Raw genomic sequence first — 13,403 nt, forward strand, 5'->3', positions numbered from 1 at the left:
GGTTTTATCAGCCGGCGGGTAACGGGAAGGGGAGGGACCAGGGCGCCGTGGTCAATAACTGCAAACAGATAAACAAACAACAAAGGTTGAAAAACCAAAATTTCTTGCAAAGGTTCTGCAGGGATTCTAGACTGAGGCTCAGCACTTCCAGAGGTTTCTTTGTTTGTTTTGATAAACAATGTTGTGTTTTTGAGGATTTTCCCCCATTTCATGTTCACCACCACCTGCAGCTGCTCACTGCAGCAGTTAACCGATGACTGAATGATCTATGTTCTGAACAATCGCTTATACATACATACATACATACATACATTCATACATACATACATACATACATACATACGTACATACATACACATTTCAAATAAACACAAAATAAAATAAATGGTCAACTTTGTGGCCACAAGGTGGTGCCAGACTTCTCTTTTTTCCATGCAGAATTTGCCTCCCTGTTCCATTTCTTTACCTTTCTGTTCATGCAGCTAATGACTAAATGACTAAACTAAATTCAAATCATGCCAGCCATAATATGATATAATATGATATAATATGATATAATATGATACAATATGATATAATATAATATAATATAATATAATATAATATCTGCAATGAACTGGCAACCTGTCCAGGGTGTCACCCTGCCTTCACCCTATGACAGCTGGGAGAGGCTCCAGCAGACCCCCGCAACCGTGAGTACAGGAAGAAGTTGGTATTGAAAATGGATGGATGGACAGTGTAATATAATAGAAAAGAAAATCATAATAATGGCAGTTACTTAGGCAATAGAAGCCAGCTGACATCATTGGCAGAGACTCTGGTGGGTCTTGCATTAATTCAGCCATCGTTAGAGACCAGGCCGCTGCTCGTCGACGACGACCGGACAGCCAACCAGGGCGCCGATGTGTGCGGCTAATCTGGCTCAGTGAACTCCTGACGCGGAGGCTTCAGGATGCGTGTGTCACTTTGATCAGACCGTGAGTGCACGCAGGGGATAATTGGCAGGAAGTGGAAAGTCCTTCCTGTAGCGACTTTACGTCCCCCATAGTTCCTCTGATAAGATCATCTGGTCATCACGTTTGATGTTTTCTATTTAAACAATTAGAGGCTCCATATTCAACAACAATATAAGACTACTTATCCTCTCTAGCCCAGAAAATTGCGTATTTAGCTCTCTGTTTACAGCCTCCTGCTAAAACCGATTATGCTGGACCTTTGTTCTGCTCAGTTGGGGACAAGAACAAGGTGTTTTGGGGGAGACAGAGTCAACATCTTGCTGAGGGTGTGGTCACAAACTCGGGAGACGCATCAGAGCCATTTTTGACATCACAGAGGGATGATTTCCAGGAAATATGATTTTAGCACTCCCAAAGTTTGGGAGTGCTAAAACACAGCTGGAAAATGTCATGCTTTTAGTCAAAATTATGGCCAATAAAATTATTTTAAATACTGAAACAAACTAAAAATATTGAAATTTGAATAGATTTTGTTAAGTAATAAATTCATTTCTGAGTGGTCATGTAACATTGCATCTCCCTGTCATTTCAGCATTTAGTCATTAAGCCAGCTGTCCTTACATGACAATAAAATTGAGCCAAAATGGACAGCCGGCGATTTCATAAAGGTTGGCTTGAGACAACAGTTGAGGGAGAGCCTATAGTACATTTGCAGAGGCGCAAAACAATCATGAGCAGCTCTGGAACAGCGAGTCCATCTCACTCCTCAGCCCCTCCGGCCCCTGGATGGTCGTTAGCCACAGCAGAGCCATAACGTGGCCCCGGCGACGGGTCACATTGATGATGATCTTTGCGAAAAGCACTGCAGTGCCGAGCAGCCTGCTTTATCAGAAATCCCCACTTATTATAACAAGTATTCCAGCTAGCTGAATCACTGGATGCTAAAATAAGAGGGCAGAGCCCTCCCAGGGCCCCAAACACAATAGTCATACTCTTCCTCACATGTCTATGACAAGGGCACATCTAAGCTTGTATGTCGCTAAATTCATTTTGCGCACGATGAGGCCTTTCAAAGTCACTTTTTTTTTTTTTTTGCAGTAAAAAATAATGTACATGTAAAGCAACAATGTTGGTGCCGTGCAGACCATCCCAGTGATTGACTGTAGGACCTTGAACTTCTTGTGCGATGTGATGCGATGATTCCCCAGGGCCTCCAGCCTGACCGATGCTGCTGCTGCTGCTGCTGCTGCTGCTGCAGGTCGTTAACGGCGCAGCTCGCCCTCCCTGTACATGCAGGCAGGGAGAGAGGAAGTTGGACGCAAGAGCAGTGCAGATGAAGGAGGGAGAGAGAGCGAGAGAGAGGGAGAGGGAGAGGAGTGAGAGAGAGGAGGGGGAGTGGAGAGAGGCTGGAGCCTCTCTCAGTGTGTGTGTGTGAGTGCTCCCCTCCGGATCCCTGTGATGCAGCAGGAGTGAAGCAGCAGAGGTGAGTCTCATAACATCGTCCTGCCCGCTGTGTATTTGTCCCGTGGTGATTACTGCTGCAGCTGCAGCCCTGGGACACGTGTGTGTGTGTGTGTGTGTGTGTGTGTGTGTGTGTGTGTGTGTGTGTGTGTGCGTTTGTGCGCGCGCGTGTGCGTGTGCGTGCGTGCGTGTGTGTGTGTGTGTGTGAGTGTGTGTGTGTGTGTGTGAGAGAGAGAGAGAGAGAGAGAGAGAGAGAGAGAGAGAGGGAGAGGACAGCAGCGAGCAGAGAGTACTGTACAGATCTCGTGACGTCAGCGGGACGATGTTTAGGTGCCGTCCTTGTTGTGGGTCTGCGTGCGTGCGTATGTATGTGCGCGTGTCTGAGGTTGTTTTGTGCTGGTTTCTCACACTTTTTTCCTGCTGTGTGTGTGTGTGTGTGTGTGTGTGTGTGTGCGCGCGCGCGCGTCTGTAATCACGCGGGCTCCTCCACCGAGCTGTGTCATTGCCTCGCGCCGCAGTCTCCCCGCAGCCTCCGCACACTTTCCGGGCCCCGCTGCAACTTTCACTCTCCGCCACGCGCTCCACTCGTTTGTCTTGCCGGCATGATGGACGGCGTCGTTACTTCTTGCCTCAACACCCCTCCCCTCCCTCCCTCACCACCAGCCAGGGAAGGGAAGAGGGGGGGGGGGGGGCTCCTCCGCGTTCTTTACCGTCCCAAGCGGGACACACACACACACACACACACACACACACACACACACACACATACACACATAAAAAAAAAAAAAAAAAAAAAAAAAAAAAGGCGGAAAGTTGTTTTATTTTTTTCTCTCGTCACGGACTGTTTCTCTGTGCACTTCCTCGCAGTTCATTGTCCCGGCTCGGTTCGGTGAGAAATGGCAGCGATTTGCAGCGATTCGGGGACATATGTGAATTAAATGCAGCGAATAAAACTGGCATCACGCTTTGTGGAGGGAGGTAAAGGGTGTGTGTGTGGGGGGGGGGGTGGTAATGGCAGGGGTAGGGGTGGGTGCAGCTGCCTGCTCATCAGCAACACCTGCTCCGACACCTGAGAGCCATGTGACCAAACATTGCACATGTTCTATTGTGTTAAATGTCAAATTAATAAACCCACATCACTTAACTCATATATTTAAAAAGGAAAGAAAGAAGAGGGGCAGACGCACACACAAATATTTTGACTAATTATTATTATTATTGTTATTGTAGTTGTTGTTGTTGTTAAAAGCACTCAAGGTCACCGTACAATATCAACTGGCAACAATTAAACAGGATCCACTAAATACAGTCAGCTCATTCCAGTTCCAATGAATAAGCCTGTAGGAATAGATGTTTTTTTTTTTCCAGAAGACAACTTTGCCAGAATATGTGTGAAGCTTGAGGTCTTTTCATTTACAATTTAATTCTTTCAGTTTTGAATTCTTACGTGTGCGAGGTTTCTACGTGACTTCTGCAACAGTTTTTTCCAGCAGCAGCAGCAGCAGTGGCAGTAAAGACGCAGCGAGGAGGAAGTGGCAGGAGAGGATTATGTGCAGCGGAGCCTGAGACACCGAGGGCCTTCGGCGTCTTCTGGCAACACAACAGCAGCACGACCAGTCAGACCGAAAAGCTACCGCTGGTGATGGAAAGATCGGAGAGCGCCGCAGTGGAGCTTCAACTGGAAAAGAAACAAAACAAAGAAAAACAACAACTCATTTCTGTTTTTGGACTGCAGCCCCCCAAAAATAGGAAAAATCTATCAGGTTTGGATCCTATTTGAAGGAGAAGAGCGAAGAGCCTGAGGTCTGACGGTCTGAAGATCTGGTGGAGAAGGTCTTTTAATCTCTGGGGTGTGTTTTCTGGTAGAAAACCCAAAAACAAAACGCTCTTGGTAAAAATATAAGCATGGCATTCTGAGGGTTTGGGGTGCAACAGCGCTTCCAAGCAAAACAGGAAGTAAAGTTAACTGATAGCAGGAGCAACATCTGGCCTGGCCAAGGCTGGATCAGGAGGGCTCAGCTCCTGCTGGTGAAGAAAAGCAGGAGAAAAACAGCAAAATGTGGGTTTTACAGGCAGCTCCTGTTAATCCGTCCGGTCCTCCTTGGACTTCCCTCCACTTCCTCAGTGGTTGATGGTGCTGACGGCCGCTCGTCCCTGTCTGACGGACTTTTCTCATTAAGTGTTTGTATTGATTTCCACATGCGACAAGCGCTGCAACGTTGCAGTTTCACTCAGTACTAAATGGAAAATACCCCTCAAGGAAGATCAATGGTGTCGGCTCTCCTCAAGAATCTGAACAAAAAGAAAAGAATCAGCCTGGGAAACTGTTTCAATTCACGGGAATGAAACCGATCAGGAAATCGTGATCAAGGGAAGAAATGGGAAGAACCCGAGGGGCTCTGACAGCAGAAGATGTGATGAGTCAGGGTCCAGGAGGAGGCGCCAGTGGGAGCCTCACTGTTTGGGTTGAACCACAGCTGCCAGCGGTTTCGTGTATTGACAGGTATTGACAGGTATATGATGAAAATGGGTGGAGTCATTGTGGCCTTTGAGGCCCAAAGGTTGGTTTCACGGTCTTTGAGCCACTGGATGGATTTGGACGTGTGGGCGGTTCTGGAGCCACAGTTACAGTAGCCCGTCCTCAACTAAATGGCAATTTTGACTAAAAATTAGACCAAAATCGAACAAACAATGAACAAACAAATGAACCAAATAGTGATTTATGGCAAAATAAAATCTCCGTCACAGGAAGCCAAGTGACTCGTCTCTGGATGACCGTCCGCTCAACTGACAGTGGAGATAGAGAGAGCGCCCTCGTCTGTCTGTCTGTCCGTCCACTGTGGTCATTGCACAAATTCTTCAGCCGCTGAATCGGAAACCTGAAGGGCCAAACTGAGGGATACCAACAAAGGCCAGAGGGGGCAGTGTGGAACCTTGTAGCCACCAGTTCAAATCGTCGGAGAAGGCGGTGGACGATGTTCTGACAGTTCTGACATTTGATTCCTCGTCCTGGTGACTTTTGCCCTTCTGGCAACTTCACACCTCCGACTCAGCCGCCCATCTTCAGCCGACACTTCTGAACATTTTTTTTTCTTTTTTTTTTTTTTTTTAACAATGATTGTTTTGTCCTGCATTGCTGCAAAATAGCTTCTCCCACTGCTGCAACCAAACACGTCCATCCAAGTGGTCTGTTGTGTGTCATGTTTTTCCTGCACATGAAAACTTTTCTTTTTGGTTGTGTGTGTGCGTGTGCGTGTGCGTATGCATGCGTGTGTGTGTGTGTGTACCTGTGTCCAGGCACCACGATGACTCCTGGACTGAAGCTGCTGGTCGGGTTGCTGCTGCTGCTGTGCTGCTGGCAGCTCGGCTCATCCAAAGAGGGCAAATCCACCAAAAAGGGGAAGAAGGGCAAGCAGGTGGTCTGTCCCTCGTAAGTGAACCACACACACACACACACACACACACACACACACACACACATGGGAGAGAAGCCGCTCCTCGGTGCCGTTTAATTGGCCTCTTAACCCTCCTGCATTAAAGCGATTACACAGAAGCTCTGCGAGCTGGTGAGACGCCATCAGCTCCACACTTCTGCTCTAATGATGCTGACAAGCACAGTAACAAGAGCGCGTGCTTGCGAATTACGGTCACGAAGACTCAGGAGCCGTGTCCCGAACACGGTGGAACTGGAATATGATCGACCGCTGAGGACGGATTAGGACGTTATTGATAACCGTGCAACGACTTATTGCGCACAAGGATTCGCCGCTGCATCGCCGTCGCAGTCGGCGCTCAATTAAACGGTGGATTCATTGAGAGAGATTTTCTTTTCCTCCTTTAACAGCCAGCTTTCCCCGGAGGACTTGGCTCAGGTTCCCGTCAACTCCACCTCCAACATCCTGAACCGACTGATGGTCAGCTACGACCCCAGAATCAGGCCCAACTTTCAGGGTAAGACCAAGAAGACAGTGTGGCGCAGTGCCTCCAGAACCAGCTCATCCGCCCTCAATAGGAACAGAGTTCAAAATTGTTTCTATTGGAGCCAGTTGGTTCGCCTTGGTCCCGTTGTACTCAAACCAGCAAATTCACAGAACTATGCCACAGAACTACAGTTTTTAAGGCAGATCTGAGGATACTTGGACCGAAGATTTCAGCCGTACTCGCTGCGAGACTGCAGAGATGAACAAGTTGATGGGGAAACAGGTGCCACATGCCTAATCTTGTGTGAATTAAACAAAGACACAAACAAACAAACACAAGTAAACAAACCAAACAGCGGTTACACCCCCCCCTCCCCCCGCCCCCGAACAGAGCAGCGACAGGAAGTCAGCGGAGGAGTGCTTGAGCGACAGGAAGAGAGGAAACAGATTGTGAAGAGGAAGAACACGAGGCCGCGTGTGTGCTTCATTTACTCTGCAAAGGCTTTAAGCTACTAGCAGATGGGCCCCTTCACCCCCACCACGTTACACACACACACACACACACACACACACACACACACACACACACACTCTCACACACTGAGTCACTGAGTTCACATGAAACAAAGTTAATTGTCGGATATTAAGCAGAAATCATGTAACATGCCACCGCTGAGCGCTCGACACGCAGTCACGGAGCAGCCGCTTGTCCTGTCACTGCTGCCCCCGGCTGTCCACATGTGGTAGCGTCCTCAGGCAGTTTTCCACAGCCAACACACCGACCTCAAAATGAAGCACCACCATCACCAGTGCGAGTAGGTCCCGGCCAGGTTCACCAGAGAGTCGGCAGAGTCCAGTTCCAGTCGAAGGGAGATGCAATCGGACAATACAGCGACAGACAGACAGAGAGTGGATAACAAACAACCACATTAAAGGTTTTGTGTTCGTGTAATATGCAGTTGAAAAGGTTTAGAATTAATATATAGTAATAATATAAATACTACAATTATCAGACAGAGAAAACGGTAATACTATTAAATAATAATAATAATAATAATAATAATAATAATAATAATAATAATAATAATAATAATAATAATAATAAAGAAGTAGGTGGCAATAAAAATAAAGATGCAGCTTCCTGTCGGTGATCGTGCTTCATGGTTCCTGCTCCTGAACAGCTAGACAGAAACTTTTCGGTTCTATTATATCTTTTGGCCGCCGCCTTCAGCAGTCGCGGCAGGGACCACAAGCAAGTTTCTGCGCAGCTGCGTCGACAGGAGGCTGCATCAACCGAGGTTGTCGAAGCAGGGTCCAGCGAGCCTCGGTGCAGAGCACACCGCCCCCTACTGGACGCTCAGGGCAATGACTGAGTGTAAAGATGTCCGTTAATCTGACTCAAATGTATTTTTAAAACCAAAAATAACTTAGGAAAAAAATAAATAAAACCGTGGCTATTACTGCTCTTTGTGGCTTCTGGAAAATCCAGCGGCTCTCATTGGTTTTTGCCTCTTTCCGCTGGTTTTATTGGTCGATTCAGTGTCCACAGCTGATGTGAAGCGAGGCGGGAGGTGGGGAATCTCACAATTCCTTGTCGGTTTTTTTTTGCACTTGAAAGAGACAGTTCAGCCAAAAATCACCCCTTCCCAACTGACCACTGACTGAGCGGATCTGCTGGTTCTCACAATCTCACCATCAAAGATGTTTCGAGTCTGGCTGAAATGTCCTTTTAATGCACGGACACATCTGATGGGTGGCTGACTGGTTGTGTTTTTCAGGCATCCCGGTCGAGTCCAAGGTGAACATCTTCATCAACAGCTTCGGCTCCATCCAGGAGACCACCATGGTGACGTACACACTCTTTAGCCAGAGCCTTAGATGGTGGCAGCAGTCATATATATGTATATATATATATATGGAGATAATGATGGACATTTATTTTGCAGGACACACAATACAAATGTTATACTAGTTCATTAATTTATTTACTAGACACCACAGAATGTGGGCAAGCGTTTTCTATTTTTGTGGAATGAATTTGAGTGCTGTACTTGTGACTTCATGACAAGGGGAAAAAAAATGTGGGTCCTGATACTCCAGCAGTTGAGAACCACCTGTCAAAGGTCACCTGGTCCAAGCGTCGCCCTAATTCTCCTGGAAAGTTTCGGGCCGTGTTGCAGCTAGCGGCGTCGCTCACGCACACGCTCCCAATCCTGTGCCCGCAGGACTACAGGGTGAACATCTTCCTGCGGCAGCGGTGGAACGACCCGCGGCTCCGTCTGCCCACCGACTTCAAGAGCGAGGCGCTGACGGTGGACCCCAACATGTTCCAGTGTCTGTGGAAGCCGGACCTCTTCTTCGCCAATGAGAAGAACGCCAACTTCCACGACGTCACGCAGGACAACATTCTGCTGTTCATCTTCCGCAACGGCGACGTGCTCATCAGCATGAGGTCGGGAGGAGGCACCTCCTGTTTGAACAGTCTGGCTCTGACCTCTGACCTGGGAGTCACTGAGCACTTCGCTTGATTATCGTTTCGTTATATATTTATTTTCTTTCCCGTCTGTCAGGCTCTCGGTGACGCTGTCCTGTCCTCTGGACCTCACACTCTTCCCAATGGACACGCAGCTGTGCAAGATGCAGCTGGAGAGCTGTGAGTACTGCGCACGCACACAGGAACACACACACACACACACACACACACACACACAAACACACACACACACACACACACACAATTTTCAGTGCTGCAAAAGCAGACTGATGTTGCAGCCTCAAATCGAGAAACGTCCACCGTGGACGGAAGTGATGTTTTTATAGCATCAAGCTAACCATGGGTTCGCCATCTAACCATGGCGTTAGATGTTCAAATAATAAGTAAAAACTTCATGTTTTATGTCAAATTTGGATGCTTAAATTTATATGTTGTGTCTTTGCCGGTAGATGCCGCCATTTCAGCTGACTTCACAGGATCCCAGGATGCTTAGCAGCAACACGCAAAGCATCTTGGGATACAGAAGGACGCTATAATAATAGCGGTGCATCCTCCAAATCGGCTAAAAGTAAGGCGCATTTGGAGCGTCCTTCGAATTTCAGTGAATTGGGACAAGCCTTCGCGCAGTGCTATGACACAACTGGCCTTCAAATGCAGGCTTCAAAGGATGCAGACCCTGAATTGAGACACAGCCAGTGTCTCCCAACCAAGCCCCCAGAGTCCAAGATGGCGCCACACTCATTTCAATGAAGTTGCTCAAGCAGCCATGTCCGGAAAAAGTTTTTGACCTCTGCATTAATGAGCCAATAGCACATGCAGAGCAGTGTCAGTTTCCATCGTGAACTGTAACTCACATGATCCTCTGCCAATCAGAACGATCCTGGATAACATCACTTACAGACACGTCAGGACGCAGCCAATCAGAACGAGCTGAGAAAGAGCCCATGGGATTTTTTTTTTTAATTTTTAGCTGCAGCCTGCCGCCCGCTGCCATATTGCCAGTCCAGTATCCAGTTCTTGTAATACATCCATGCTTCCAACCCGGCAATGTGGCAATTTCTTTCGAGTGGCCACTCGAAGTACTGCAGCCAAAAAAAAAAAAAGCATTTTCCCCAAAGTCTTCAATACAAAAATCTGAAACAGACCTGAAACATGGTTGATCATCAATCTCTGTATTACATAGTTTGAAGTCATAGCTATTTAATATTTCTAAAAAAAAATTTAAAAGTCCAGAAAGAGTTTGTTCCCAGCGTCGTGTCACGTTACATGCAGTGTCTCAGCTTGTTGTGATTAGCTGATCCATTCTGATGCATCGTGTGAGTTACAGAGGCATGATGGGAAGTGACACTACTGCTTCATGCTCTATGGTGCCACATAATGTGGGAGACAAAATCCTTACTGGTGGAGGTGTTAGCTGCCGCCATGTTGGATTCTGAGGTCTGAAACCAGGAAGCCACCGTCCACCCACATCATCCATGTGTACTCAGCGTGACGCTTTTGTGTTGTGTTGCATTGTGCTGTGTTGTTGCGCTGCAGTCGGCTACACCACCAGCGACCTGGTGTTCATGTGGCAGTCGGACCCGGTGCAGATGGACGAGATCGCTCTGCCCCAGTTTGACATCAAGCAGGAGGACATCAAATACGGGAACTGCACCAAGTACTACCCGGGGACAGGTTGTGAACCATTCGACTGAGTCGAAAATTAATTTAAACTTTTTACTCGACTTTTTTCTTTTGAATGATCAGAAACTATTGATTTGTGAAAAAAACAGGAAAAGTGGTCCTCTTGTTTTTGTTGTCTAAAATCTTCAGTCATAAAACTTGCAGCAGATAGAAATAAAATTAAACCGCTCACAACGAGAATCTCTCTCGAGACCTCAAGTCAAATGATGCTCATTGTCTTAAAAATAAAAAAAATGGATTTATTTTTTCAACTGCATCTTATTTTTTATTTCATTTTTTTTAAAATTGCAATAATTTAGCTGTGCTTTTTTTCATTCTCTTCTTGGCTTTCCCTTTTTCATTTCTTGAAGACATTTCACATTTCAAACAATGCAGCCCTATTCTAGAGATGATTATCCGTACTGCTAATGCTACTCATGCTAATGCAGGTGGGATGTTAGTACCTGTGTCTTTTACAGTGCGGTGTATTTGCTGTGGTAGGTTACTACACCTGTGTGGAGGTGATTTTCACCCTGCGTCGGCAGGTGGGCTTCTACATGATGGGAGTCTACGCTCCGACACTGCTGATTGTCGTGTTGTCCTGGTTGTCATTCTGGATCAACCCCGATGCGTCAGCTGCTCGAGTCCCGCTGGGTAAACGAACACAAACACACGTTTTATCTGAGGAATCTGCATCAAACGACACTGTAAAGAGAAAGAAGTTATTCATGAGTTGCAGGTTTTGAAAATATCTTAAAAATATGTTTTTTTATGCTTTGCTGATTTTATCCTCTGTAGCATCAGAAATTTGACACTTGTTGTTGCCATTGACTGTATATCAATATGGACGGAGTAATTGTGACTATTGTGAATAAGTCCATATTTGGATGTGCGATCGGTACCGGAGGTGAGCAGTGATTGGAGCAGGAGTGCACAGTGTGACACGCCCTCTAACACCCACCCACCAGGAAACCGACCACAGTTGGCTACGAAACTGTAGCCACGCCCACAACTTTATGGCCATATTTACTAAATAACTACTTTATATGATAAATTTAACTATTTAGTACAACTATAACTCTAACCACAGTGGATGGAGTGTAGGTTTGTGGTATTTCGCCATTGTACTTTTTAAAAGTGGAAACTCCGCCCGCCATTTTTTTTTTTTTTTTTTAAATCTATTTTCTTTGTTAGTGGGTGGTGGCAGCGATACGGTGGATTTAAGCCGGTGGTGCGTTTGCTTTGCGTCTTGCAGGCATCCTGTCCGTGCTGTCGCTGTCCAGTGAGAGCATGTTGCTGGCCTCGGAGCTGCCCAAGGTCTCGTACGTGAAGGCCATCGACATCTGGCTCATCGCCTGCCTGCTGTTTGGCTTCTCATCGCTGGTGGAATACGCCGTGGTGCAGGTCGGCTGACTCGCACACGCACGTGCGCCCACTCGAACGCCTCCTCGCACTGGCCTTTGACCTTTGACCCTCTGGCTCGGCAGGTGATGCTGAACAGCCCCAAACTGATCGAGGAGGAAAAAGCCAAGATGGCCTCGAAGGAGAGGGCGCTGAAGGAGAAAGAGGAGCAGAAGGCGGCGAACGAGAGCAACAATAGCGCGGCCAACGGGACGGGAGGAACGCCAATCCATGTCAACACTCTGCAGGTGAAGAGCTGAAAACAGTGCTGTTTTTTTTTTTTTTTTGGTTCATAATATATAAATCTCTATTATGAAGTGTGTCTCAGGTCTGAGGCCTCCATTTGATGGTTTTACAGCTGTTTATTTTTGTATTGCGTTCTGATTGGGAAGAATGCTTTTTAGGCTGCACGGAATTTTTGACTGCAGAACCTTGGGTGGCCACTAGAAAATGTTTTTGCTGCAACCATGTTAGAAGTCCATACTCCTTTGGCACATTTGTTCAATTTGCCGAACGAGCTGTCGTAGGCTCAACCAGTCTTCAGAAGGACAGTAAAAGAAGAAAATGAAACGCGTTGCGTTAAAATTTAACATCGCAAAATAGCGCTGCATAAACAGATTTACATAGAACAGCGCCTGTGTTTCGAAACGATCACATGACACGGGGCTGGAGACTCTGGGAACTTGGCCTAAAAAACAAATGTTTAAATACCCAATCAAACATTATTAAAATTTGAACTGTGACACGGTGGTGGTGCGGGGGGAGGAGCAATTTTGCGTTTTATTGGAATTCACTGGTAAATGGCACAAAAACAGCCACTAAATTGTCCACGCCGGAATATTTGACTGGAACCATCTCATGTTCTCCTCCAGGTGGTGGAAACTCGCTGTAAGAAGGTCTGCACCTCCAAGTCGGACCTTCGCTCCAACGACTTCAGCATTGTGGGCTCCCTGCCGCGGGACTTTGAGCTCTCCAACTTTGACTGCTACGGCAAGCCGGTGGAGGTGAAGGGCGACCTCAAGTCTCAGAACAAAGCCAGCAAGAAGCCACCGCCGCCCAAGCCCGTCATCCCCGCCGCAGCCAAGCGCATCGACCTCTACGCCCGGGCCCTCTTCCCCTTCTCCTTCCTCTTCTTCAATGTGGTCTACTGGTCCGTCTACCTGTGACCACAGAGTCCTGGAGCGCGAGCGGATCGTAGCCAATTAGGATGGAATTTAGAATTTAGGATCCCGGAGACGCGCCTTGGAACCGCAGAGGCTGAAGGAGTCTGTGCAGGCCACGCCCACACGTTTACGGATATTTTTTGTTATTGCATTTGTTATTGTTGTGTCAGTATAAGAATAATTTTTTGACACCCCCCTTCAAAAAAACATTTCATAAATATTTATTTTGGCCTGGCATGTGTCTCAATAACAGCGGTTGCGAGGCCGACACCTTCCAACATCAACACCTCTCAACTGGCTAGATTGAAGAAGGTCGCACAGTAGTTTATGATCATGTCCAGAGGGG

At 47.0% G+C, this 13,403-nt stretch overlaps 1 protein-coding gene across 2 annotated transcripts in view; it reads left to right on the forward strand.

Annotated features, from left to right (window-relative positions):
• The first annotated feature begins 2,297 nt into the window (after positions 1 to 2,297).
• The window catches only part of LOC142881374 (glycine receptor subunit beta-like), an 11,705-nt gene continuing 599 nt past the window's right edge, over positions 2,298 to 13,403 (forward strand). The window contains exons 1-11 of one of the 2 annotated variants that reach the window (XM_076015650.1): positions 2,298 to 2,439; positions 5,715 to 5,847; positions 6,262 to 6,368; positions 8,116 to 8,183; positions 8,563 to 8,789; positions 8,908 to 8,990; positions 10,368 to 10,505; positions 10,995 to 11,147; positions 11,749 to 11,897; positions 11,981 to 12,142; positions 12,767 to 13,403. The exon at positions 12,767 to 13,403 is cut by the window's right edge and continues 599 nt beyond it. In XM_076015650.1, the coding sequence (XP_075871765.1) occupies positions 5,723 to 5,847; positions 6,262 to 6,368; positions 8,116 to 8,183; positions 8,563 to 8,789; positions 8,908 to 8,990; positions 10,368 to 10,505; positions 10,995 to 11,147; positions 11,749 to 11,897; positions 11,981 to 12,142; positions 12,767 to 13,060 (1,506 nt within the window). In that variant the 5' untranslated portion in view covers positions 2,298 to 2,439; positions 5,715 to 5,722 and the 3' untranslated portion in view covers positions 13,061 to 13,403. Of the gene's footprint in view, positions 2,440 to 3,517; positions 5,848 to 6,261; positions 6,369 to 8,115; positions 8,184 to 8,562; positions 8,790 to 8,907; positions 8,991 to 10,367; positions 10,506 to 10,994; positions 11,148 to 11,748; positions 11,898 to 11,980; positions 12,143 to 12,766 lie in introns of those variants that run through there. The other variant, XM_076015649.1, reaches the window with a different exon arrangement.

Source organism: Nelusetta ayraudi, unplaced genomic scaffold, assembly GCF_046127955.1.
Source record: "Nelusetta ayraudi isolate G7.1 ecotype Tasmania unplaced genomic scaffold, CSIRO-AGI_Nayr_v1 ptg000192l, whole genome shotgun sequence".
NCBI classification, from domain to species: Eukaryota; Metazoa; Chordata; class Actinopteri; order Tetraodontiformes; family Monacanthidae; genus Nelusetta; species Nelusetta ayraudi.